The 27,703-nt window shown below is 44.8% G+C and overlaps 2 protein-coding genes across 6 annotated transcripts in view; one reads left to right on the top strand and one right to left on the bottom strand.

Annotated features, from left to right (window-relative positions):
- Window positions 1-23,714, bottom strand: part of ANKRD27 (ankyrin repeat domain 27) — a 68,345-nt gene extending 44,631 nt beyond the window's left edge. For 3 of the 5 annotated variants that reach the window (XM_037819295.1, XM_037819296.1, XM_037819299.1), the window contains exons 1-4: window positions 23,600-23,679; window positions 20,699-20,745; window positions 13,201-13,252; window positions 12,602-12,733 (exon numbers count right to left, since the gene is read on the bottom strand). In XM_037819295.1, the coding sequence (XP_037675223.1) occupies window positions 12,602-12,733; window positions 13,201-13,221 (153 nt within the window). In that variant the 5' untranslated portion in view covers window positions 13,222-13,252; window positions 20,699-20,745; window positions 23,600-23,679. Of the gene's footprint in view, window positions 1-12,601; window positions 12,734-13,200; window positions 13,253-20,698; window positions 20,746-23,599 lie in introns of all 5 variants that reach the window. The other 2 variants (XM_037819298.1, XM_037819297.1) reach the window with 2 other exon arrangements.
- Window positions 23,715-24,079: 365 nt separating this feature from the next.
- LOC119521453 (regulator of G protein signaling 9 binding protein) lies at window positions 24,080-27,587 on the top strand. Its single transcript, XM_037819755.1, has one exon. The coding sequence runs from the start codon at window positions 24,750-24,752 to the stop codon at window positions 25,461-25,463; it is 714 nt and encodes a 237-aa protein (XP_037675683.1). The 5' UTR covers window positions 24,080-24,749; the 3' UTR covers window positions 25,464-27,587.
- The last annotated feature ends 116 nt before the right edge of the window (window positions 27,588-27,703 follow it).

The raw sequence follows: 27,703 nt of genomic DNA, 5'->3' as shown, positions 1-27,703 counted from the left end.
GCCATTAAAAGCACTGAAGGAGAGCGCTCACACAGGCCATTCTGCAGTGCCTGGAAAAGGTGTTTTGGTTTTCTTTCTTTTTTTTTTTTGGTTAGCTCCTGGCATCCAAGAAAATCTATGTCATAACACCAGCTGGATACAGGATTAAGGAACAGACTCATTAGTATCAAAATTCCAGAGATAACATATTAAAATATCAAAATGTTCAGGATGCAACAAGATTACAAAAGATACAAAGAAACAGGAAACAATGGCCTGTTAAAAGAGCAGAATAAGGAATCAGGAACCATCAGTGAGGAGGACCATCCCTTGGACATTCCAGACAAAGACTTTTAAAAATTATTGTAACCATTCCCAAAGAGTTAAAGCAAAGCATGGAAGAAAACGATAGTAAATCTGAAAAATAATAAATTAATGCAAAACATTATATCAATAAGGAGCTAGAAATCAAGAAAAGGAAACAGAGCTGAAGACTGCAGTAAGAGAAATAAAAAATTCGCTAGAGGAGTTCAACAGCAAATTGGAGCTGACAGAAAAAACAATCAGTGAACTTGAGGACAAGACAATTGAAATCATTCAGTTTAAGGAGCAGAAAGAGAAAATGAAAAAAAAAAAGTGAACAGAGCCTAAGGAATGTGTGGGACACTATCAACTGTACCAATATGCACACTGTGGGAGCCCAAAAGGAGAGGAAAGCGAGAATTAAGCAGAGAGAATATTCAAAGAAATACTGGCTAAAAACTTCCCAAACTTAACAAAAGATATGAATATACAAGTCCAAGACACTCAATAAACTCCAAACAGGTAAACTCAAATAGACCCATGCTGTGGCATATAATAATCAAGCTGACAACTACCAAAGATAAAGAGAAAATTCTGAAAGCCACAAGAGAGAAGCAACGTGTCACATACAAGGGAGGCTCAATAAGATTAGGTGCTTATTTCTCCCAGGGAACCAAGGAGGCAAGAGGCAGTGGAACATCATATTTAAAGTACTGAAAGCAAAATATAGCCAATTAACAAATCTTTTTCCTCCAAAACTGCCCTTCAAAAATGAAGGAGAGATTAAGACATTCTAAGACATTCAAAAGCTGAGGGAGTCTGTCACTGCTAGACCAGTACTACAAGAAATGCCCAAGGGGGTTCTGTAGGTTGAAGGGAAAGAACACTAGAGAAGAGACTGAAGCTGCATGAAGAAATAAAGATCTGTGGTAAAGATAACAACATGAGTAAGTATAAATGTATTACTGAATTTTGGGCTTTTAACTTTTTACTTCCTACAGGATCTAAAATGCAAATGCATAAAAACTAATAATAAATCAATGGTTCTGGATTCATAACGTATGAATATGTAATTTGTGACAAGAACTACATAAAGGTAGGAGACAGAGGAGAGGAGTTTTAAAACATAATTTGTGTAAGCTATTGAAGTTGGTATCAACCAAATGAGTTACAGATTTAAGATATTAAATTTAAGCCTCATTGTAACCACAAGGAAAGTATCAGAATAGTACACACAGAGGGAAATAAGAAGGGATTCTAAAGGGCTCACTACCAAAGATCAACCAAATACAAAAACAGGTGTGATGGAAGAATTGAGGGAGGGACAAAAAAGCCAAAGAGCAAAATGGCAGAAGAAAGTCCTGCATCATCAGTAGTCTTTAAATGTAAATGGGTTAATCTCTCCAGTCAAAAGGTAGAGATTGGCAGAATGGATAAAAAAGCATGACCAAATTATATGCTGTTTACAAGAGAATTCACCTTAAATCAAAGATAAAAGTAGGTTGAAAATGAAAGGATGGAAAATTCCATGAAAACAGTAATCAAAGGAATGCATGTACCTGTTCTAATATCAGACAAAATAGACTCTAAGTCAGCAACTTTTAAAAGGGACCAAGAAGGGCACTATATATTGATAAAAGGGTCAAGTCATCAAGAAGACTAACAATTAAAACCATATAGACACCTGAAAACAGAGGTCCAAAATATATGAAGTAAACACTGACAGATTTGAAGGAAGAAATAGACAGTTCTACAGTAATAGTAGGAGAATTCAGCACACCACTTTCAATAATGAATAGAACATACAGACAGAAGATCAATAAAGGAATAAGGGATTTGAGCAATACTATAAAATAACTAGACCTGCTGCACATATATATAGCACTTCATCCAGCAACAGCTGAATACACATGCTTCTCAAGTACACATAGAACAATCTCTAGGACAGACCTTATGTTAAGTCACAAAAGAAGTCTCAATAAATTTTAAAAGACTGAAATCATGCAATGTCTCTTCTCTGACCACAACGCAGTGAAACTAGAAATCGATAATGAAAAACTGGGAAATTTACAAATATGTGGAAATTAAACAATACATTCTTAACAAACAATGGGTCAGACACAAAATCACTATGGTAATTAGGAACTATCTTGAGATGAATGTAAATAAGAATGAACATACCAAAACTTATGGGAGGCAGCAAAGGCAGTGCTGAAAGAGAAATTTATAGTTCTAAGTATTTACATCAAAAGACAAGACCTCAAATGAGTAATCTAACCTCACACCTGAAGGCACTAGAAAAAGAAGGGCAAATCAAACCCAAAATGAGCAGAAGGAAGGAAATAATAAAGTTTATAGCAGAGATAAATGAAATAAGAATAGAAAAAGAGAATCAACGAAACAAAAATTTTTTAAAAAAGAATAATAAAATTGACAGAACTTTAGCTTCTTAAACTGTGAAAAAAGGAGAAAGGACACAAATAAAACTCAGAACTGAAAGGGGGAGGCATTACAAATGACTTTACAGAAATAAAAAGGATTTTAAGAGTTTATTATGAACAACTGGACACCAACAAAAGAGACAACCTAGATGAAATAAAAAAATTCCTAGAAGCACACAAACTATCTAAACTGACTCAGGTCAAACCAAATAATAAGTAAACAAACCAATAAGTAAAGAGATTGAATAAATAACCAGAAACCTCCCAACAAAGAAATGCCCAAGACTAGATGGCCTCACTGCTGAATTTTACCAAACATTCAAAGAATTAACACCAACACTGCTCAAACTCTTCCAAAACTTCAAGAGGAGGGAACACTTCCTAATTCATTCTGAGGCCACCATCACTCTAATACCAAAGCTAGACAGAGATATCACAAGTAAAGAAAATTATAGGCAAATATTTCTTTGAATATAGATGCAAAAATTCTCAACAAAATACAAGCAAACAGAATCCAACTGCACATCAAAAGATTATATAACATGATCATGTGAGATTTTTCCTGGGAAAACAAGGGTGATTAAATATAAGAAAATCACTGAAATATACCACATTAATAAAATGAAAGAAAAAACAAAACAAACAAAATGATCATTTCAATTGACCCAAAAACAGGCATCTGACAAAATCCAGCACCCTTTATTGGTAAAATCATTCAGAAAAACAGGAACTCGGAGGGGACTTCCTCAACATGATAAAGGGCGTATATGAAAACCCACAGATAACATCATACTCAACGGTGAAAGACTGAAAGCTTTTCCCCTGTTGTTATCTCACTGAACCAGCAACAAAACTTGCCCTGAAAGAAGAAATACAGGAAGACTCAGCTGGGACTGCCTCAAACTGCCCTATAACTGTGCTGGTTGTTATTTACTGGGGGAGCTTCTGACAGAGCTGCAGCTACCTTGTGATGGACAGCGAGCTGGCAAGAAGCTCACTCAGATAAGCCCCTGCCTGTGGCAACCATTCCACAGGTTACCTGTGGTTGAAGGATAAAGGTGCTAAGTGCCAGGGATTTGTAATTCAAGTACTGGGGAAACATTCTGGATTGTGCTCTTTTCTCAAAACAAAACGTGCCTGGGGCAGGCTGTGCTCCAGGTTATAGCAGCCAAAGCTCAACGTGCTTCCAGGGTGTTACTGGTGAGGATGTCTGAGGAGAAGGGCAGGGGCAAGGTCAATCCTCCCCCAGGCAGGAGATGCTCTGTTATCATACAATCCACCCCCTGTCTGGTCCCTACCATCTCACAGCCCTCATCTTCCACAAGAGCCCCTGGGCCACGGGTGGGGCAGGGGTATAGCCTGTCAACTTGTTTTTCTCGTTTCTAAGGAGCATTGGTGACAGAACCCACACCAGCAATACACTCAAAGACAAAGACTAAGTCCAACTGCCACGACAACTAGAAGGCTCACCAATAGTGATTTCCATCAGCTACCCCAGACTGCGAACCAAGCCTTCATCTGAGACCACCATGAGTCATCACCAATCTCATCTATGAGTTGCAATTTTTTTAATGCATTTTTCAATTGTGAACTTTAACACGTAACTTCAAAGTATGATTTAACAAGTAGTTAGAGAGCAAATTTCAAAGAATATCATAGGTCACAGTTGCACAACTTCAGCTGTTTCCATTATTATAAAATATAACATATATACACCTGACAACAGAGGTCCAAAATACATGAAGCAAACACTGACAGATTTGAAGGTGTTAACTTTTGACGTACAGCTCAACAAGCAGTTATATAGGTAATTTCAAAAACTGCTATGGGTTACAGTTCCAGTTTCAGTTCTTTCCTTATTATGCAATATAGAATATATATTAAAAGGTGAAGACATTCAAAGCATAATTCAATGAATAGCTATAGAGCAAATTTCAAAGGATGTTACAGGTTACAGTTCCACCATGTCATTTACCTCCTTCCAGCTATTTCAGCACCCCAGCATCCAAAAATATATATATTTATATAAAGTTTCAGTATTCATAGACCTTTGTTGAATTTTATCTTGTTTGTTGCTACCCCTTCCTCTCAATCTCTTTCCCCATTTTCAGAGGTGCCTAGACAGTGAGCACCCTGACTTGTTCATATTGAAAGGGGGTTGTTGATAATATGGGGAAGGGGCTGCATCTAATTGTTGTTCTTAAACAGGCTGCTGCCTCTGGGTGTTAGGACTTCTCTGGCATAGGAACACTCTGGTGGATTTAAATTTCTGAGAGAAAAAACTTAACAAGTGAATATTTTATAGAATCTCAGGTAGGGATCTAGGTATTTGGGGACTACTTTTGGTATGGGCATGGCATACTGTGGCCATTTGGGATGTCTAGCTAGAGCCTGCGTAAGAGAAGCCTCCAGGATAGCCTCTCGACTCTATTTGGGATCTCTCACCCACAGTGACCTCAGCTTGTTACCTTTCTTCCTTTTTTTCTCCCCCTTTTGGTCAAGTAGGCATTTTCAATCCCTCACTGCCAGGGCCTAGCTCATTCCTAGGCATCTTGTCCCATGTTGCCAGGGAGATTCATTCCCCTGGGAGTCATGTCCCTTGTGGAGGGGAGGTTAATGAATTCATTTGCCGAGTTGGGCTTAGAGAGACAGAGGCTACATCTGAGCAACAAAAGAGGTTCCTTGGAGGTGCCTCTTAGGCATACTTATAGGAGGGCTCAGCCTCCCATTTACAACCCTAAGCTTCACAAGAGCAAGCCTCAAGTCGAGGGTCTGATTTATTAAGTAGTGGTTTCCTAATTTCACTTAATATATTTTCTTTCCCAAGCTAAACGGTCAGTTCCTTACATTATTGTCACTTAAGTTGTACAGTCTTTATCACTCTCAACTTTAAACAATTTACATAACACAATATAACCCAGAGCACTTATCAGCTGCTAATTATTCATCTCTAGTATTAGTGTAGTGTTGGTAAGATGTTTCTATTAAACATAGTTTTTCCATATAACACTCTGTTGTTAACCCGTTGTTAACCCTCTGCACCAGTGTCATACCTTATATCATGCTAACATTTATTTAGGTTTGTGGTGCTAATCTGTGGGTTACAACCATTTACAAACATGTTCACCTTCAATGAGTCACTGATACTTATAAACCCATTAACAAACCATAGTCACACCCAACCATTCCCATACCATTAAGTTTACCCTCATTATCATATCTGTACATATTAGATTATCATTCCCCTTCACCAGCTTCTGTCTATCTCTAGGTCCCCTATATTTACATTTTTCATGGAATTCACATTAGTGGTAACATACAATATCTCTCCTTTTGTGTCTGGCTTATTTCACTCAGCATTATGCCTTCAATGTTTATCTACGTTGTCATATGTTTCACAACCTCATTTCTTCTTACTGCTGTGTAGTATTCCATCATATCTATATACCACATTTTTTGTTTATCCACTCATCTGTTGAAGGACATTTGGATTGTTTCCATCTCTTGGCAATTATGAACAATGCCGCTATGAGCATCAGTGTGTAAATATCTGTTCACGTCACTGCTTTCAGATCTTCTGGGTATATACCAAGAGGCGAAATTGCTGGATCGTAGGGTAACTCTATATCTAGTTTTTTGAGAAACCACCAAACTCTCTTCCAGAGCAGCTGTACCATTATACATTCCCACCAGCAATGAATAAGAATTCCAATTTCTCCACATCCTCTCCAGAATTTGTTGTTCCCTGTTTGTTTAATCGCAGCCATTCTTACTGGTGTAAGATTATATCTCATTCTGGTCTTAATTTGCGTCTCCCTAACAGCTGGTGAAGACGAACATTTTTTCATGTGTTTTTTAGCCATTTTATTTTCTCTTTGGAGAAACGTCTTTTCATATCTTTTGCCCATTTTATAATTGGGCTGTTTGTACTACTGTCGTTGAGTTGTAGGATTTCTTTATGTATGCAAGATATCAGTGTTATCAGATACACGGTTTCCAAATATTTTCTCCCATTGCATTGGCTGCCTCTTCACCTTTTTGAAAAATTCCTTTGAGGTACAGAAGCTTTTTATTTTGAGGAGTTCCCATTTATCTATTTTTTCTTTCATTGCTTGTGCTTTGAGTGAAAAGGTCTAAGAAGTGACCTCCTAAAACTAGGTCTTGGAGACATTTCCCTACATTATCTTCTAAGGGTTTTATGGTACTGTCTCTTACACTGAGGTCTTTGATCCACTTTGAGTTAATTTTTGTAAAGGGTGTGAGGTAGGGGTCCTCTTTCATTCTTTTGGATATGGATATCCAGTTCCCCCAGGGTTGCAATGGTTTTTGCAAGCGAGACAAGGACTTAATTGTTTTCAGCTTTTTAATCTGAAATGTAGACAGAGCACTCAGTTTTTAATAAGGCACATGTTCCCCCTGGTGCTGAGGTGAGAATATCCAGGGCCATGTCATTCTGTAGCACTAACTTGCACATAGCTGCAATATTTTGATTTAGTGCAGAGAGGCTGTGTTTAGAATCATTGAGGGCTGTGGTTACAAATTTTGGGAAGGATTTTACCTTGAGCATGATGTCAATATCACCTCCTTGGGAAACAAAAACAAGATCAAATATTCTCACCAAGAGAAGAGATATCTGTTCCACCTCCCTCTCTAAATAAGTTCATTGAAGGGCACTGGGATTGTATCTGACATCCTAGAGTGCATCCAAAATGCGGTATATATGTTCAATGGAATTTGATTCAGCTTTAAAAAGGAATGAAGTTCTGATATATGCTACAACATTGGATGAAACTTGAAGATATCATGTTGAGTAAAATAATTCAGATGCAAAGGGAAAGATATTGTATGATTCCACTTTCATATAAAATATGAATAGGATATGCAAATTCATAGAGACAGAAAGTAGAATATGGTTACCAGGGGCAGGGTGGAGGGGGAATGGAGAGTCAATGCATAATGGGTGTAAAGTTTCTGTTTGGGATGTTGGGGAAGTTCTGGTAATGGATAGTGGTAGTAAGCCTAAGGCAATATTGTGAATGTGATTCATCCCACCAAATGGTATGCTTGGGAGTGGTTAAGATGGGAAACTTTACATTGTATTTATGTTTTTACATATAAAAAAAAAAAACTAACTAAAGAGATAGTGGAGTCAATCTAATAATGGAGGAGATAATGCCCAAAAGGACATTACTAGGACATGAAAAAATTGGAACACAGGCTGTAAGCTTTATATCAACGTTAAGTTTCTTAAACTTGGTAACTACTTATTCTTAGGAAATGTACATGGAAGTATTACGTGTTCAAGGAGCATGATGTACATAACCTATATTCAAATGTTTAAAAGTAGAGACAGACAGATAGATGGATAGAATGATACCACAAATGTGACAAAATGTTAAAAGTTGGTGGATCTAGGTATGCGGGTGGGAGGTATGTTGGAATTCTCTGTATGGGTTTAGTATTATTTTTGCAACTGTTCTGTGCATTTGAATTTCATATTTTTTTAAAAAGTGAGAAAGGCTCACAGGTGACCTCACAGCCCATGGACACAGAGAGAAGATCCTGGAGACCTCAAGGTCAGCCACAAGCAGGACACAACAAGGAAGGACACCGAGCTGAGCAAGTCCTAGGGGGTGGTTTAATGCTCAAACCCAGAGAAGCCAAGAGATGACCCCACTTCAACTGCGTGGATCAGTCATGGAGAGCCCCAAACAAGGGCCCTACAGGTGGCCCCAGTGGCACTCTGGAGAACTCCACTCCAACTGCAATTACATTCTCTTTACTCGTTAGCATACACCTTCTCCTCTCTAACTTGAATAAACACTCCAGGAGGTCTGGGAACAGTGCACACTGTTCAACACACAAGAGGTGTCCAATCAATGCTTGCTGAGTAAACGGGACTGCTGGGGATTGAATCATGTTCCCCACAAAACGCATGTTCAGGTCCCAACCCTCGGTCCTGTGGGTGTGAATCCATTTGTAAACTGGTCCTTTGAAGATGTTATTAGTTAAGATGTCCCCAAACTGAGTGAGGGTGAGCCTCAATCCAACATGGCTGAAGACCTTATAAGCAAAGGAAATTGGACATGGAAGGAGGAGCCACGGGAAGCAGCCAGAAGCTGAAGTCAATAAAAACCAGAAGAGAAAGGAAAAGGTGTCACCATGTGTACTGTCAATGTGACAGAAAAGTCAAGGACCAAGGATCGTGGACGGCCAGTCCCATATCGACATGTCTTTGGGGAGAAAGCATTGTGTGGCTGACGCCTCAATTTCGGACTTCTCCCAGCTTCAAAACCGTGAGCCAATAAATTCCCACTGTTTAAGTCAATCCATTGTATGGTGTTAGCAGCTAGGAAAATAAACAGGGGCCCTCCAATGTCAGGGACTCCAGCTTTTAGGCACACACAGAAAGGGGCTCTAGTTCCCCTCTACCAAGGGAGAGATCAGCCTGCCCTGCCCAGAGTGTTTCACTGCAGGGAGAAGCCAGCTGCCAGGCGCCCTGTGCTGAGGCAGGGGTGAGGAAGCAGCAACACTGGGGTGGGGGGGGCAACCAGGAGGCTGTCCACGGAGGTGGGGTCAACCTCTCAAGGGCTCCCCCCAGAGGGAACTCCAGGCTATTTCTGGAGTAGATGTCAAGATGTTTTAACAGCCTATGTGGAGCAAGCAAAGTTGATTTAGAACTACCATGGGGGCCATAAATTGGGGCCCATTCATTTCAAAGCTTAGCAATAAAATTTTTTTTAGTACTTTTATAAAGAATTGTTTAAAAAAAAAAACAATAATTAAAGAGACTAGGAATAAAAAGAAAAATTAGCATTGTTGACACCTACTCCAGGGTAGCCTCCTGACCCCTTAGGCACCCCCCACCCCCCCCACCCCCAGGAAACCTATGCCAACTTCTGTCCTAACAGTCACTCCTCTGCATGTTCCCGGAATTCCCTGAGGGCATGCCCTGCTCCCCACTCACCTGTGTCACCCTGGTAACCGAGGACAGTTCCTGGCACACAGCAGCTGCTCAATAAACGTTTGTTGGCTGAATCTATACTAAATGAATCCTGAGAACTGGAACACGGACTTGTGCCCTTGGCTGGGCTGTGTAGGTACTCGACATCAAAGTCGGTGCTCAGTAACACGGAAGACACGATGCCGTGCGTGGTGATTAGGCTCCAAGGCTAGCCCACAAAAGCCCACATCACCCATAACCAAAGGACTGCAATAAAAGAACCAAATAATCTCTCCTTCTGTAAATTCTCCTTTTCCTATAGGCAAATGGACTTGCTCCATAGTCCACCTGGAAGTAGGTCGACGTTCCCTCTGCAGGCTCCTGGGCGAGCCCCAGGGGTGCAGGCTGCCGAAACCACGCTGCAGAAGCCACAGGTACGTAACTAACCAGAAGGTTATAAGAACCCAGGTGACTATTAGAAGCAGCATGGGGGTGACACAAGGACTCTGTGATTGGAATTTGGAGGAGTACTGGGAGAAAGAGTTTCCACCATCCAGTCAGAGAACAGCTGATGGCAGCAAGGGAAAGCCTGCCTAAGGGTGGAGACATCCTCTTTAAAGGAAGGCTCGGGAGGTTAGCCACATTCAAGGAGTGGCTGGGGCAGGGGGCAGGGGGCAGTCACGCTCCACCCTCAGCTGCCACACATACCTTTGCTGCAGATCGCCCAAGGATGGGGCAGTCCGAGCACCTCTTGGCTGTGGGAAGTGTGAGGGGCACTCAATCCTGGGGAACACAAATTTTTTAAGAAGTGATTTTTTAGAGCCCAGTAAGGACTCTGGTGTCCAGGGCAGATTCAAGGGTGGCCATATTGACCCAATGGCCAAATCCCATGGACAAAAACTGGGCACGTAACTGACCTGCTGAGGACAATGCAGAAGTGATAGAAGGATGACTGCTCTTCTAGAAGCAACTGGAATGTTCTATTTTTTCATTCAACCAACACAGATGGAGCTTAATACAGACTGAACAGGGATAAACCAGTGGCTGGCTCACACCCCCAGCCAACAGCAGGCAGGACCTAGGCATAAACACCTGACTGGGACAAGCGCACGGCAGTGGCAGCTGGTTCCTTCCCACTGCACATTCTGCTGAGAAGCTGACCTTACTGATTCACAGGCAGCACGGTCCGACTGAATGAGACCGAGGAAGACCAGAAACAGTGTTGCCAAATGAGGGCCCAAAGCGGTTCCTCGTGGATCTGTGGCTCTCGGGAGGAGCTGGAGTAAAGGCCTGGGTACTGCTGGGACTTCGGGATGGTACGGTTTAAGAAGTTCTCTTTCTGAGTATACCCAAAGTTTTTACATAAAATTCCCCCTTTCCTTTAAGTGAGCTCCAGTGGGACTCCACTGCTGCAGAATAAAAAGCAACTACTGGGTGGCAGGAACCGTGCTAAATGCTGGCAACGCAAGGGTGAGCAAGGCAGAGAGCATTCTACTCTCGAGAAATAACAGCATTCCACAGAGTGACAGTTTTTAAAAACAAGATAAAATTCTTATGGTGTGTTCTTATCTATATAGAATATATATATTTTTAATCACAGAACAAAGATGGGAAGAAGTAGTCCCCAAAGTAGGTTAGGTCCTGCCTGCTTCATGATTGCTTTGCAACCTGTACTTTTTCTTTGCGACACTTCTCCTGGCTGCGACTGATACATATTTGCCCAAGTGTGTGACATCTCCCCCACCAGAACTTAAGCTCTTTGAGGGTAAAGATGGTGTATTTTTTATATTTTCTGCTGAATCCCTAGCACCTAGCCCCATGCTTCGCACATAGTAGAATTTAATAACTAGCTGTGAAATGAACAGATGACAATGAATGTCTTTGATGAGCTTTAGGAGATCGCTATTTTCTTCTATGGAAAGAGCCATCTTCTCTAATTTTTTTATAATGAACTTCATGACTTCTAAAATCCAAAGAAGAAAAAATATGGTAAAAATACGAATCATAAAACCAATCACTAAAACCAGAAGGAGCTATGAGAAATCTGGCTCCTGATGGCAGAAGAACAGACTGAGAAGATAAAAACTAGCTCCAGTTTTCCAGAGGGGGAGACGAGGACCTGAGGACACCCTAAGCTAAACTGACTTCTTCTTTGGTTCAAATTCTCAGCTGCTTCACATACTTGAGTAAAGTCACACAGTAGGTAAGAAAAGTGGCAACCCAAAGATGAGAGGACTAACACAAAAAGACAGCCTGCATCCTGCAGTGTTGTCTATGAAAAGACGCCTGGCGAGCTCAGCAACCTGAGAACTGGGAGCAATGCCACACGGGGCCTGCCTTCCCTCACCGCGCCAGATGCCCCTCCAAGGGGCCACGGTTTCTCTTACACACCTCCACGTTGTTCGCTCCTGTCACCTGGCGGCTCCCATGGACTTTAGAAGTTGTGGCCTCAGTTTTAAAAGTTCTTTTGCCACAATCCTTTCCCTTTAAGAAATGCTTTTCAAAACTGTGTACAAATGCGCTCACACATTCGTTCAGTCTGTGGGAGTGAGCACCCACCTCACCGACGAGGACAATAATTTCTAGCCATTGCCCTTGCGAAGCCCTCAGAGTCAACGGGGAGACAAGAGAGGCAGAGGTGAGCACCAGGAGACCATGGTGTCATCTGGGGGACCCCATGAAAGGGCTGAGAGTTCAGAGAAAGGATCACGCCCTGGGCTGGTGCAGTTCCAGGAGGATTCCCGGAGGCAGCAGCTCACGGTGGCCGCTCTCTGCTCATTCACACACTGAGCTTGGTCTGGGGGCTTGTTAAACTGAGCAGGATCATAAGGGACTTCCTCTAAACTCAATCTCAGCCTGCCATATTCCTGGCATCCTCGTCACTGCTTGGTCTATCCTAGCAGAGAACCACCACCACCAGGATGGATGCACTTACGATCCCGTGGATTTGGGCCACCTTGCTGTACAAGTCAGGACGCCACTTCTGAAGAGCCAGATAGAAAGGATTTTTCAGGAGGTCTTCATCATACAGAGCCATATGGACTTCAGACAGGCCAAAGGGAGCTTCCTGAGATGAGGGAGGAAACAGCAGTAAACGACCACTTCCAGATTTACAGAACACACAAGTCTTGATGGGCAATTTCTAAAAGCACTCCTGATACCAGACTTAACACCCCATCAGGAAATTATCAAGTACAGCCCACCAATTCCGTTTATTGGTTACATGTATAAATTACGTTCAGAAAATCTTAAAACTCCAAACCATTGCAAACGTATACATGGCTATTTTTAGGGCATTCTATGTGGCCAAAATCACATTGTTTTCAAGATGAGATGAAAGGTTTCAAGTGTACAGAAAAATTCACAGCAATGATGCAAACACTGAAACACCGACCATCCCAAATTACCAAATCTTAACATTTTGCCATATTTGCCTCAGATTTTCTTTAAAGAAATAGTCTATCACAGTAGTCTAGATTTCACCAAGTGCCCCTCCTGGATCCCATTCTCTCTTCCCCTTTCAGAGGCACTCACTGTCCTCAAGTTGGTAGACATCCTTCCTGCTGTGTTTCTATTCCTTTAATACCTATGTATTCAGAAACAATAGAAAGTATTATTTTGTGGGCATTAAAATTTACATAAATGATGTGATGATACTGTGAGCCAGTGATAGTATAACTTCAGATGGTTTCTATGGTATGTGAATATATCTCAATAAAACTGCATTAAAAAATACTACATAAATGGTATCATACTATAACTACTCTGGGACATAACTTTTTCACTTAAGCTCTATCCAGGCTGATCCATACAGCTCTCCTTCATTTGCAAATTTGTGCTGTATAGCATTGCTTTAAGCGAATATGCCACGATTTGTTTATCTAATATCCAATGTGTAAGCTGCTTCCACCTTTGCAGTGTTACAAACCACGGTGCAATGGACACCCTTATGCACAGTTCCTGGAGCACCTACACAGCAGCATCCCTAGAAGAGGTGCCAGAGGCTGGACACCCTGGACCACGACCCGCCTCCAGGAAAGGCATAGGGGCATTCCATTCCTCACATCACCTCCTAACCGGCACTTCTTGGTATCATCAGATGATTTCATCCTGCCTGTCTGGGAGTAGAAAATTCATGTAGTGGAACATCTCTTCCTAGGTGTATGTTCTGTGAATTACTTGATCATGTCTTTTGTCCATTTTTCTTTTGTTTGTTGGCCTTTTTCTCATGATTTAGAGTTCTTTATATACATGTTGCAAATATCTTCTTCTGAACTGTGACTTGTATTTTCACTTTTTTCAAATAGGTCTTTTCAGAAACAGAAGTGTTTTTTAAAATTTTAATGTAGTCAGATTTGCCAGTATTTGCCATTGAGAGGTATGCTTTTTGGATTAAAAAAAAAGCTGTCATAGACCTGCCTCCCGTCCCTTTGCAAAGGAACTTCACTTCTCCCACCAGAAGTTGGAGGCTATTTCTCCAGCCCTTGAATCTGAGCCAGGCCTGTGACTTGTTTTTAATCAACCGAATGAGATGGACGTGACTGTGCGATTTCTGAGTGTCAGCCTCAAGAGGCTTTGCAGATTCCACTCCCTTCTCCTGGAACCCTGAGACCCCCTGCTGCAAAGAAGCCCGTGTGATGGAAGGCCACGGGAGTGTGGGCAGGGGTGCCTCGTAGTCCCGCGAGCACAGCAGAGCCACCCAGGCAGCCCACATAAAAGTTGGGTAGCTTCACGTCACTAGGCTTTGGGCTGCTTTGTTATCCAGCAAAGGCAATACGACACAGCATCCTTTCCAATTCCAAAGTCATAAAGATAGACCTGTATATTTTCCTCTAAAAATCTTAAAGCTTTGTTTTTCATTTTTAGGTCTTCAATCCATCCAAAGTTTATTTTTTGTTTAGGCGATAAATCAGGTATCTAACTCTATTTCTCCCTTATGTTAAGCCATCTGTCCCATCAACTTTTTTTTTAAAAATTAAACCTGTTATAGGTTTACAGAATCATGCAGGAAGTACACAGTTTTCATACATCCCCCTCTCACATACAGTTTTCCCCATTATTAACATTTTACATTAGTGTGGTACCTTTGTTACAATTTATGAAAAACAAACTATAATTATGCCATTAACTTTAGTGTACTGTTTACATTGGTTGTACAGTTGTATGGGTTTGTGTGTGCATGTGTATGTGTCATAACTTATATACAATCTAAAATCTCCCCTTTTTTCCCTTTTCAAATATACAATTCAGTGATGTTGATTACATACCCAAAGCTGTGCTTTTATCCCCATCATCCATTGCCAAAACTTTTTCATCACCCCAAAAAGAAACTCTAAACCAACTAAACCTTAACCTCCCATTCCCCTCCCCAACTTGGCCCCTGTGATAACCTGTATTCCAGTTTCTGTCTTCATAAATATGCTTATTCTGTTTTTTTTTTTTTTTCATGTAAGTGAGATCATCCCATATTTGTCCTTTTCTATCTGGCTTATTTCTCTCAAGATGATGTCTTCAAGGCTCATCCAAGTTGTAGCATACATCAGAACTTCATTCCTTTTTACAGTCAAATAATATACCATTGTACGTGTATACCACATTTTGCTTAACTCTCATAATATTTTTTGATCGGTCTATCCCTTTCACATTTTGACAATCCTACCTTTGTCATACTCCAAATTCCCAGTTATATTTGGCCTGTTTCTGGGCTCCACTTTGCTTCAATGGTCTAGACCAGTGCTGTCCAATACATACATAATGTGAGAAATATAATTTAAAATTACACATGTAAATTTTCTAGTAGACACGTTTTTAAAAAAAAGCAGCTAAAATTAGTTTTAATTCCATATTTTACTCTTTCTAGTATATTGAAAATATTATCTTTCAACATGTACTCAATATTAAAAAATTATTTAGATTTTACATTGTATTTTTGCTTGCATTATGTCCTTAAAGTCTGGTGTGTATTTTATTTACATTTACAGCACTTCTGGATTCATACTAGCCACATTTCATGTGCTCACTAGCCACGTGTGGCCAGTGGTAACTACTGGACGGAATGGGTCTTGACCACGTTATTTTAAATGATTACAGTTTCAGAATAAGCCTTGATATCACATAGAGAAAAGCCTCCTCTCTTCATTCTCCAAAAGAATCCCTAGTTCTTTATGATATCGCATGAATTAGAATCAGCTTGTTAATACCATGAAAAACGCTGTTGCATTTTTATTAGAACGGCACTAAATTTATGGACAGGAGGGTCAGCGTCTTTATAATAATGAACTTTACCATCCATGAACATGGTAACTCTCTCCATGTCTTCTTTTTTTTTTTTTTTTACTTTTTAAAATCATTTTATTGAGATATATTCACATACCATGCGGTCATACAAAACAAAGCGTACATTCAATTGTTCACAGTACCATTACATAGTTGTACATTCATCACCAAAATCAATCCCTGACACCTTCATTACCACACACACACAAATGACAAGAATAATAATTAAAGTGAAAAAGAACAATTAAAGTAAAAAAGAACACGGGGTGCCTTTGTTTGTTTGTTTGTTTGTTTCCTTTCCCCATTTTTCTACTCATCCATCCATAAACTAGACAAAGGGGAGTGTGGTCCTTATGGCTTTCCCAATCCCATTGTCACCCCTCATAAGCTACATTTTTTACAACCGTCTTCAAGATTCATGGGTCTGGGTTGCAGTTTCATAGTTTCAAGTATTTACTGCTAGCTACTCAAATTCACTAGAACCTAAAAAGGGTTGTCTATACTATGCGTAAGAGTGCCCACCAGAGTGACCTCTCGGCTCCTTTTGGAATCTCTCTGCCACTGTAGCTTATTTCATTGCCTTTCACATCCCCGTTTTGGTCAAGAAGATGTTCTCCATCCCATGATGCCGGGTCTACATTCCTCCCCGGGAGTCATATTCCACTTTGCCAGGGAGATTCACTCCCCTGGGTGTCTGATCCCACGTAGTGGGGAGGACAGTGATTTCACCTGTCAAGTTGGCTTAGCTAGAGAGAGGGCCACATCTGAGCAACAAAGAGGTATTCAGGAGAAGGCTCTTAGGCACCATTATAGGGAGGCCTAGCCTCTCCTTTGCAGCAACAGTCTTCCCAAGGGCAAGTCCTGTGGGAGAGGGCTCAGCCCATCAAACCACCAGTCCCCTATGTCTGTGAGAACATTAGCAACCATCGAGGTGGGGAAGCCCAATACCCCTGCATTCTCCACCAGCTCCTCAAGGGGGCTCTGCATATTTTTTTCATTGTTTTTTGTTTTTTTTTTTTAATTAACTCTTTATCAACTATATAAAATTTAAAAAAATTAAATTAAAAAAAATACAATAAAAAAAATTTCAAACAGACATAACAACGGAGTAAGAAAAAGACAACTAACTTAAGATACCTACTTAACTTCCAACATCTCCATGTCTTCTTCTATGTCCTCCAATTAAATTTTCCCCATACAGACCACACAGAACTTTTATTAGACTTATTATTTATATATCATGTATAGGTTTTGTTACTGTTTTGAATAGGGTTTTTAACTATTCAAATGTGACTTTAGAAAACCAAACCATTTGTCCTAATGTGACTTATGGCTGAGGTCTGTGAACAGTTAAAGGAGGACTACAGGTCAATGTTTAACTCACTTTAGGAAACAAGCTGTTTTAAGGATGTTGCTGTCTGCAAACCACTGTGTGCTGCTAATGACAAATGAACCTAGGACATTAAAGTAAACAGGCATGTTTTAGTTTCCTGGGCTATTCAAGCAAACACCGTGAAATGAGTTGGGTTAAACAATGGGAATTTGCTCATGGTTTTCAGGTTAGGAGAAGCCCAAAGTGAAGGCAATGCTTTCTCCCCTAAAGACTGTGGTATTCCGGGACTGGCTGCTGGTGATTTTTGGTCCTTAGCTTGTTACATGGCAAGGATCGTCTCCTGGTCTCTCCCTTCCCTTTTGGGTTCCACTGATGTTCAGCTTCTTCCTTACCATGACTGTCTCTCCATCTCTCTGAATTTCATTCCTCTTATAAACAACTCCAGTAACACGAGTTATCCTGTATGGCCACACCTTAACTGAAGTAACATCATTAAAAGATCCTACCTACAATGGGCTCACTCCCACAGGAATGGATTAGATTTACATCTATGTTCTTCTGGGCCACACACAACCCCAAATCACCAGAAGGTAGCTGGCACATAGACGCTGATCCTCCATGGCTCCCAGCCTGCTCTCCTTACCACACATCAGTGTGGTTTTACCTAGCAATCAGAGAGGGTGTCTGCAAAATGTGCCTAGGAAAGGAGATGAGAGTTCTAGTCCATGTCATTCCACCTCCCCACCTGTCCATCTCAGTCTGTGCAAACGGGAGCACTAATACCTGCCCTTACAAGATTCCCATGAAAATCACCTAAGTTCCACCTTCACTATTTTTGCTGTACTGCATGCCAACGTACCGCCCGTTACTGCTGGCCTACATAGCGCCTTTGTGAGAACTGGAGAAAGGCTTCCCTTCTTCACAGTAGATGCAGCCCTGTGCCAGAGCACATGACTTAGTAAGCAGCTGGACATTGGCCCCATTTGTCAACCCTTTGGCCAGGATCCCCTGTGCAATGAATAACCTGCACAACTGTACATAAATGATGTTAGTGCTTGGCATTTCCTTTAAATGCTTACTCCCTTTTAAAATCTATTAAAAAAAAAAAAACTCTTTACTACTTTAAATGGAAAGATGGCATCACTTGCCATAAAGAGAAAACAGTCTTAAAATTAAAAATTATAAAAATAATTTATGTTTTTTAAAACCTAGTGAGATACTATTGCCTGCCAAAGGTTCAAAGTCCAAGCCTGAGGCCTCCTTCTTCACTGAAAAGTGAAAATCGGCAAATATTAAAGAGTACCAAATGAAACCTTCTCCTTGATACAATCAGATGGATGAAATATGAATGAAAAACTGCATTACTTTATGTAACAATGTTCCAAAATGCCTCCTTGGGAAAACATCAAAAACTGTGTCAGAGTTCTCCAGAGAAACAGAACCAAAAGAATATATGAATAAATAGATTAAGAGATTTATTTTAAGGAATTGGCTCACATGATTCGAGGACTGGCAAGTCTGAGATTTGTCAGGTAGGTCAGCAGGCTGGAAATTTCAGTAAGAGTTAATGTTCCAGTCTTGACTCCAAAATCCATAGGGCAGGCTGGTGGGCTGGAAACTCAAGACAGGATTTGTTGTAGTCTTGAGGCAGATGACTACTCCAGGAAACCCCAGTTTTTTGCTTTTATGGCCTTCAACTGATAGAATGAGGCCCATCCATAATATGGAGGGTAATCTCCTTTATTTCAAGTCAACTGATTGTACATGTTAATCCCATCTACAAAATGTGCATTAGGAATTCTATGCCCTGACCACTAACGTTAAAAAACAGCCACCATTTGGGAGCATCCTTGCTCCAGGCACTGTGATAGCTGTTAAACATTCCCATCCCATTTTTTTTTTCCAATGCAATTTTATTGAGATATAGTCACATACCCTACAATCCATCCAAAATATACAATCAAAGGCTCACAGTATCATCACATGGCTGTGCATTCATCACCACAATCAATTTTAGAACATTTTTATTACTCCAAAGACAAAAAACAAACCCAAAACATCCCAACCCCTTTCACCCCCATTACTGACCCCTAGCATTGGTGTGGTACATTTGTTACTGTTTATCCTCATCCCATTTTAATGTTCACAATAACTATGCTTAAGTAGGTAACATTAGCCTCGTGTTGCAGGTGAGGAAACTGAGGCTCAGACAGATTAAGTGGCTGACTCAAGGTTACATAGAAGTCAGCATTAATTCTAATACCTATTTGTTTAGCCAGTATGACCATCATGTAAAATAAAAATGCAAGGAAAAGGTGTTATTTCATGAGCCATACTTTATATCTCTCATTGGAAAAGTCTCCATGACAGTCACACTGGCCCCACGTTGAATTCCCTGGGCCCAGTCAGAGCTGTCTTGCCTGCAGGCCCTCCTTAGGGGCTGCCTGAAGGAGGCCCCTGAGCTCCAAGTAAATCCTCTTAGGGAGAAGGGCCTAGCAAGAAAGTGGCTGCAAATAATCCCTTCCTGGGCCCCTGGGATATCTCAGCAACAATACAGGTATTCAAATTGTTGAATTCAATTATTACTGGAGTCCAGATAATCCTTTTATAAGTCCCCACCAGAACAACTGGATAATGTGATTTACATGGCAGAGAGCTAAAATAAAGATGCTTTGAGCTAAAACCACAGGAGACATGTGATATGGTCAGACTGAAGCTGGAAAGAGATACTTCTTCTTCAGGTCCCCTGAGGAGACGCTGGCGGTGCACCAGAACCCTCTGCCCCCAAGGTGGAGGGGACAAGGGTGGGCTTTGATGGAGGACCTAACAACCTAGCCAAGAGGCAAGGAACGTGCACCGCAGAAGTAAAAACAAACCCAAAGAGCCACAGGTTGGGGGAGATATAGACCAGCTGGGAGGGAGCAGGGAGGGGGGACAAGGAGGCATCCCTGGCAAAGCAGGAGCAGAGATTCAGCAAGCAGGAACAGGTTCTGCATGGATGCAAAGGTTCCAAGGGTCAACTTTTCTGACTAGAGGAGATGAGTCCAGGGAAGTAAGAAGAACCCAAGCAGAGCAGGTCAGAACCGGACAGTAGCAAGGTTGGTCCCTAAATGCTGCATCAATCCATTCAGGTCAAGTACACAAACAATGTAAACACACAAGACTCTTAGCAAGCATTGCCGGTGAAAGCGACAGAGCTTGCTGTTATCCAGTGCCAAGACATCCAGGAATAGGGGATTCACAGAGTTCTGTCCAGCACTGTTCTCGACCTTTCTACCCTAGGATAATAATCACATACAATGTAGTGCTTAACACCACTGTTGAATTCTTACACAATTATTTAAAATAATTTAATAACCTCACAAGTTTACTTGTTGCAAGAATTAATCCCACATTTTAAGGTAAAAAACAAAGTAAACTGACTTTTCGTTGGAGAAATGGTAAGATGAGAGGATCCTCTTATAAATCTCCTTAAAAGAAAAAAAAAAAAAATAGAAGTCCACCCCCACCTGAGTTCAACTGATGGGATAATTTACAAAGAATCCAATGGAGCTGGAGATACCAAATACCCCTGAACATGCATTATCTGAAGTTACTCTACGAACAGAAGAGCTATGTGAGTCCTCAAACTCACATCAGCATTTCAGGAAGCAGTGCACATACTCTTGGTTTTGTGGTCTTGAACTGCCGGATGAGTCTGGTGTCGGGAACCATCTGGTGACAGTGTGCAGCCCGGCTCAACAGAGGCCAGCACAGTGGCCAAATCTCACCCACTGTGGCTGCTCCTGCCCTTCTAAGGCCCCAACCACAGGCACTGACCAGGGACAGACCAAGCAGCTTTCCAACTGGTGAGCAATGTTCTCCACTTGCTTTAATTTGTGACTCAGAAGGAAAAGGAAAAAAAGGAAAACTTTCTATCCATCTATGTTCAATACTAAATGGAAACAAGCTGATGAGGTAATATATGGTATTGCAGTCACTTGTGTCCTTCCCATCTGTAACATCTGTCAAAGGCTGTATCTTATATGTATTTGTCTCTATGCCTCTCACCGAGGCATCCAGCCCTGGGCCTGGCTCACTGTAAGCATGAAGTAACTGCTCACCCACTTGAACAAAATGAGAGTGGGGTGTTTGAGGAAGTTCAGGATCCAACTGAGGGGGCTGGAAATCCACTGCCCAAACTCAGAGTGGAGAGTGGGGCTGGTCCAGGGCAGTGGCCAAGCAGGCACAAAGAATTAGAAATCAAAACAAACTGGGGAGTTGGAGGAGTGAGTGTCCAGAGCTGGCCAAACACAGTGACACCTGAAATGTGGAGGGTCAGAGAGGGAGAGACGGTCCCACCCGGTCCCCAGAACCAGAAGGGGAATATGAGGATGAAGGGAGGAGGAAAGTTTGGAGGTGCATAGCTGTCCCTCAGAATGCCATTCCAGCAACCTGCTCCTGGAGCCCGCAAGTGTGGCCACTGTGCACTTGTACTGCAGTATATAAGGTAGGGGCAGGGGCTCTGAGGGCCACTTCCCAGTGTCTCTCAGATAGAGAGGCAACTTCAGGAAACATTGGGTCAGATTCTTCAAGTCTGAATCCCTTCTAGGTTTGGTATCTTACCATCACATGGTCTCTGATGTTCATTCCCCTGGTTCTCTATGAGAAGATGAGATTATCAGATACCAAACTAATGCTGGCAACTCATAAACCACAGGGAGGGCCATCTCAGGGCAGATGCCATGGAAACACTGAACAGCCAACAGACAGGTCGATAACAAAGACCTACCAGCACAATTTTTCCTGTGGACGACACAGAACAATACCCACAATGAGACACCAACAAGACCTACCCAGGCCCTCTCTAGACACTACTGCTGTAAGGCCAGAGAGGATTACTTCAGGTGGCAAACCGAGGTCCTCAGAAGCTTACCCAAGGTATCTGTTGGGAACCTAAGTCCTCAGAGCCCCAACCACTTTCCTGATCCTAGTCTGGTCAGGAGAAGTATCTACACCTCTCCCTCCAAGGCCACACACTCTGCCTCCTGGATCTCACTCAAACCTGTCCACCTCACACATAACACTAAAATCTGGGCAGCATTCTTCAGGGTTTCCCCTTCACTATCTACCAGAAGAATTCTGAACTCCTGGGCTTGGCGTTGGGGGCCCTGCCACCTCTGCAGCCTCATGTCCCTCTGCTGCCCCCAAAGCTCCCAAAAGAGATGAGTTCTCCCTCATTCCAACCATCTTCGTTCCCCAAACTCCTAATCCTGTCAAAATTCCAGTGTGGCCTGGGGGGGGGGGGGTGCTGTGACCCTTCTCTGCAGAGTGGTCACGGTCCAAGCGCGGAGCACCCGTCCATTAACCAGTGACCTGCACACTCCCCAATCCCTCAATACCACGCCCCGCGAGGCAGATCTCCAATCGCTAATATCCACTGCTCTTCTCTAGGGCTGGAGAAGGGGGTGAATCAAAATGGGGGTCTCTCTCCATGAAACCCACAAACAGAAAATCTCAGCTAGCGTGCAACCGATTAGATCCTAGTGGGCCTCTCGTTCTCTGAATGTCCTAAATCCTTAACGGAGATGCACCAACTCCCGCGACCCGGGGCAGTCGACGAGCACCCCCGTCCCCTGCAAACTCGAGGGGCGGCCGGAGGGACATCGCGTAACTCGCGCGCCTCTAACTCATCTATTTTCAACGAAAAGAACTGAAGAGACCGGGAATCAGGAGAACCTCTCGGTGCTTGAGTTTTCGCGGAGTAATCGTTACCCAGAAACAGAAGAGGAACGCTCGCGCGGGTTCCCACCGGCTCACAAACCACGCCCGGGGAGAAGTAGTCAGGGTCTCCCGCCCCCTCCCCCCACCCCAGGTCTCTTCAGGGGCCACAACACAACGCCCCATCCACAGCCCGCCCCGCGCCTGCACCCTCCGGGCCTTGCCGCCGGCAAACTGCCGAGGCGACTCCCCCAGGAGCGACGGCCCGCCCACGGCCCGCAGGGCTGAGCATCCCGGATCCCGACCGCCCTGCCTTCCTGAAACCTAGAGGGTCAGAGGGCGCACTCCTCGCGCCCCCCGGACACAAGGGGCAGATACCGCAGAGCGCGCCCGGCTGCAGACCGACCGCGAGAGGAGGAGCAGCCCCCTCAGCGAGGGCCCGGGGCCTCCGGGACCGGAAGGGGCCCCTAGCCCAGGCACAGAGGCGGCACAGACGCCGCGGGGCGCCGGCTGAGGCGGGGAGCCCCTCCCCCTCCCGCTCCGGGGCCCACCCCGCCACCCGCCCCGAGGCGCAGCAGTCCAGAGGGAGGGGAGGCCGAACGGAGGCAAACGCGAGGAACTTACTTAGAAAGGCTACATAGTTTCACTCCCTGTCCATCCCGGAGTGGCGTCGGCACCTCTTCGACCCTCAGCTCGGACCTCGGCGCCTACCAACCCCGCGCGGCAGCTACGCTCCGCCTCCCGCCCCCTCACTCCGCCGTTGGGCGGATCCCCGCCCCAGGGCCTCCGGTCGGCCCAATGAGGGGCCGTCGCTCGTGAGAGTGACGGGTGCGTGGAGCCACCATGGAGTCGGGTACAGCCGGGGGTGGGGCTCAGGCGGCGCACGGCGCTTCCTACTCCCGCGGCCCAGCCCAGAGCCGCCGACTGCGCGTGCCCGGACGGGAGGGGGCGGGGCCGAGAGCGGCGCTGACTCCCGGGGTGGGGTCCGGGCTGGGTCGCCGGAAAGGGGGCTGGGCTGGCGGACGGAAGGGCAGCCTGACCCGGGAGCCGCCCCGGCCCGCGGCTCGCTCTTCACTGCCCACTTTGGAGACGGAGGTGCCCAGTCCTACGAGTCACACCGTTCCCTGTCTCTCGGTTCTCATCTCCTCACTTGCAGGGACTCCGCGTAACCTAGGCGCCCTTTTATCTTGGGCCTCAGTTGCTCTTTATGTGAAATAGTGGAAAGTTGGATCGGCCGAGCGCTAACATTCCAGAACTGAAAAGGGGTGCGGGGGACAGGGAGATGGGGCCCCTCACGTGACTGCCCCTTGCGGGGCCCCGCCTATCCCTGGTCTCGGGGGGTGAAAGCACAGGGCGCGGGCGGGCGGGAATGGGCGGCTCCAGGGAAATCCGTCCTGGCCGTCCTTGGCAGCAGCTCAGGCGGAGCGCGAGCCTCGGCGGCCTGCTTCCCCTGGCGTCGGCGCCGGAGGACATGGGGGCCGCGTCCCGGGCTTCGCAGGGGGCCACCGTGGATGCGAGGGACAGGCAAAAACCCGTCGCGTGACTCGGAGCGTGCCTGGAGAACATGGACGAGCGCACAGCAGGCAGTTAACCGGGCTCCTTTCCGCGCCTATCCTGCGGAGGCGCCCATCGCAGGCTCAGCCGACTCTCGGGTGATGAGGGACGCGCGGGCCACCCGGATTGGGGCTGGCGTCCGGGCTGGCCGCGACCCGCCTCTCTGAGGGCGTGAGGCAGAGAGGCGCGCGGGCTGCCGTTCCGGCCGGACCGCTGTGCCATGGCGAGGGAGGAGTGCAAGGCGCTGCTGGACGCGCTTAACAAGACTACTGCCTGCTATCACCACCTGGTACTGACCGTCGGCGGTTCGGCGGACTCGCAGAACCTGCGGGAAGAGCTGCAGAAGACACTCCAAAAGTCGCAGGGGCTGGCGGTGGCCACTCGTGCACAGCTCACAGCCGCGCTGCGCGACCGAAGTTTGGGAGCCGAGGAGCTGGCCGAGTTCGAACGCCTCTGGGTGGCCTTCTCCGGGTGCCTAGACCTGCTGGAGGCCGACATGCGGCGCGCGCTGGAGCTGGGAACCGAGTTCCCGCTGCGCGCACCGCGGCGGCCGCTGGTGTGCACTGGCGTGGCAGGTGGCCCGGCAGGTGTGGCTGCGCGCGCTCTGAGCGCCTGCAGCCTGCAGCGCGAGGCGGATAGCGACTTCGACGGGGCCGACCTGGGCGAGCTGGAACAAGAGATCCTTCAGATGGGCGAGATGATCCACGACATGGAGATGAAGGTCAACGTGCCCCGCTGGACGGTGCAGGCCCGGCAGGCCGCGGGCGCCGAGCTCCTGTCAGGTGCCAGCGCCGGTGCTTCCTCGGCCAGCGGAATGTCGGTGGAGGAGCGTTCCGGGCCCTGCGACCAGAGCAGAGCTCTGGCCGCCACCGTTTTCAGTGCCGTGCTGTTGGCGGCTGTGGCCCTGGCCGTGTGCGTGGCGAAGCTGAACTGACTGACTGCCGCCCGCCACCACAGCCCTTTTCCCAGGGTCACCCCTCTGGGAACGAGTCCCACCGCCGAGACTCCGGGTGACTAAGTGGCCTGGCAGGGTTAGGGGGAACTGTCCTAAAACTACGTGCGTGTACATTGTACATTCCAAACACACATCTGCCTATGCAGGACATGGCTTCTTCAAGCAGGCTCGGAAAGAGTTAACTTTGCGCTGGCGGTCAGGGCATTACAGCTAAGGTCTGCAGGAGCTTTAACCCCTATTAATAGAAAAGTCTACATTGACCCCAGATCCCTCTGAGTTAACGGGTTACTGCGTGTGCTGCTGGGGCGTATTTACGCCGGGTCTGAGCTTGGTGCCCTCACCCCAGCCGGCGACTCCCACCCTCCACACAGGGCAGTTTGGAAAGGGATTGAGGTGGAATGAATTGTGAAAAGCGGATTGTTTGGTTTCTTGTACAAGGAACAAATTGCAATAAGATGTAGGCAGTTTTTATTACCTTAATCCTTTGGGGCCTAAGCTTAGGGAATGTGCAAATAGAAGTTCATGCAGTGTTTTCTCTATAGGATACTACTATGCTTCTTGGCACACTATCCATTAGTCACAAAAAGCAGCTAGAAGAGGTTGGGGTGGTGACGTCCTGCTGCTGTGCAGGATCTGACGCTACTTAGGAAACCAGAGAATGTCCATTGAAACTGCTGTCACCGGCTTGGGTCCACTGCACACACTTGGTTGCTGAAGAGGGTTTCCCCAGACAGCTCTGGTGATGGGGGAGGCTTTGGGAAAGTCCACATGCTATATAAACAGGCACTTTCTCCATCAGTGGGGCTTATTTTTGTTCCAGTACCAGACTAGATTGTTTGATCCTCTTTTAGGGAGGGCTGGGGAATCCTCTTTGGAGCCTTTAATCCTATCCTTCACCTGGAATTTGCTTGCTGACCAGTAGGAGAGCTAGCTTTGGAGGTTGCTGCACAGCTCAGGGACCTCCCCTCCCCACTCCCTCACCCCCTGCCCCCACTGGTGTCTGAGAAGGTGGGGTGGTATTGCTGGCTCATAGATGTTTTGAGCCAAGCAGCTCTGAGACTGGGCTAAATGTAACAGCTTTAACTTGGAATTTAAGAAGCTTTTTTAAAAAATAGTAATCATTTGAGAGAAAAATCACGTAATCACACCATTTACCATCACAGCTGGGGTTTATGTGTGTGTGTGTGTGTGTGTATGTGTGTGTGTTTTAATAAAGGGACATTTGGCTACAAATTTGTACTTGCCTAAGCATCAAACAGTGTGGTCATTACATATACATATTACTAAATATACATCTGCATCTATTTTTAAAATTCTGTCTTCTTGAAGGCAGCAGGTCATAGTGAGAACTACTGGAACCTCAGGTGTAGGTGGAAAGAGGGTAAGTAGCTCCTGCATCTTTTGATCAATAAATAGGGAAATGTGGGAAACACCTGGTCTAAGGCTGGCATTTGCCTGAGCGGTGCTGCCACCTCCCACCTTGTGGTCTGCTGGGAGCGAGAGCTCTGTGGCAGTCTCGGGGAAGCGCGGCTGAGAAGCAGTCTTTGGTTTGGCTGAAAACTGACAAGAATTTTCTTTCTTTCTTTTTTCCTTTCTTTTTTATCCCAGAAGGGAGAAAGGGGGACAGTAGGAGGGAATTAGCAGTTTTTCGCGAGGGACATTGGTGCCCACAGCTCAGAGGGCCCAGGAATGCAGATAAACAGCAGCTACGAGACCCACAAGGTCTTAAACTGATAAAGAAGCTGAAGGCTTATGTGACCCAGAGTTGTAAAATACCCCTAAAACCAAGTCCTAAAGGTATTCTGCTGTTTCTAAGACTGTGATCCTCTGTTCTTATCAAGGAGCTTTGGTTCATGAGAAATATCATTCAGCAGCAGACGCTATTAAAGAGACAACCCATCAGAAGTGTAATCCATTGAGAGCAATTGGGACAAACAAATTTCTTTGCTGTCACTCTTGCCATCCACTCAGCAGATTGCTGGGTATTTAATTCTATGTGCAATCAGATGTGTACCTGATTCTGAGGGTTCTCTGCTCACTGAAATCCCTGACAAAATGTTACAAAAAAAAAAAAAAAAGCTGAATTATAGTAAATATATTCATCCTGTGGGCCTGTTAACCTACACAGCTCTTTGATTTTGAAATGTTAAAAATTAGGAATATTTGGCATTGGTTAGAGTTATAACATTGCCTACGAGAACTTCTATGTGACACAACAA

The sequence above is a fragment of the Choloepus didactylus genome, chromosome 27 (assembly GCF_015220235.1).
Source record: "Choloepus didactylus isolate mChoDid1 chromosome 27, mChoDid1.pri, whole genome shotgun sequence".
NCBI classification, from domain to species: Eukaryota; Metazoa; Chordata; class Mammalia; order Pilosa; family Megalonychidae; genus Choloepus; species Choloepus didactylus.
This window is presented reverse-complemented; position numbering and strand designations above follow the sequence as displayed.

Coding starts and splice junctions, on each gene's coding strand:
- LOC119521453 (XM_037819755.1), top strand. CDS start 24,750: ATGGCGAGGGAGGAGTGCAAGGCGCTGCTGGACGCGCTTAACAAGACT.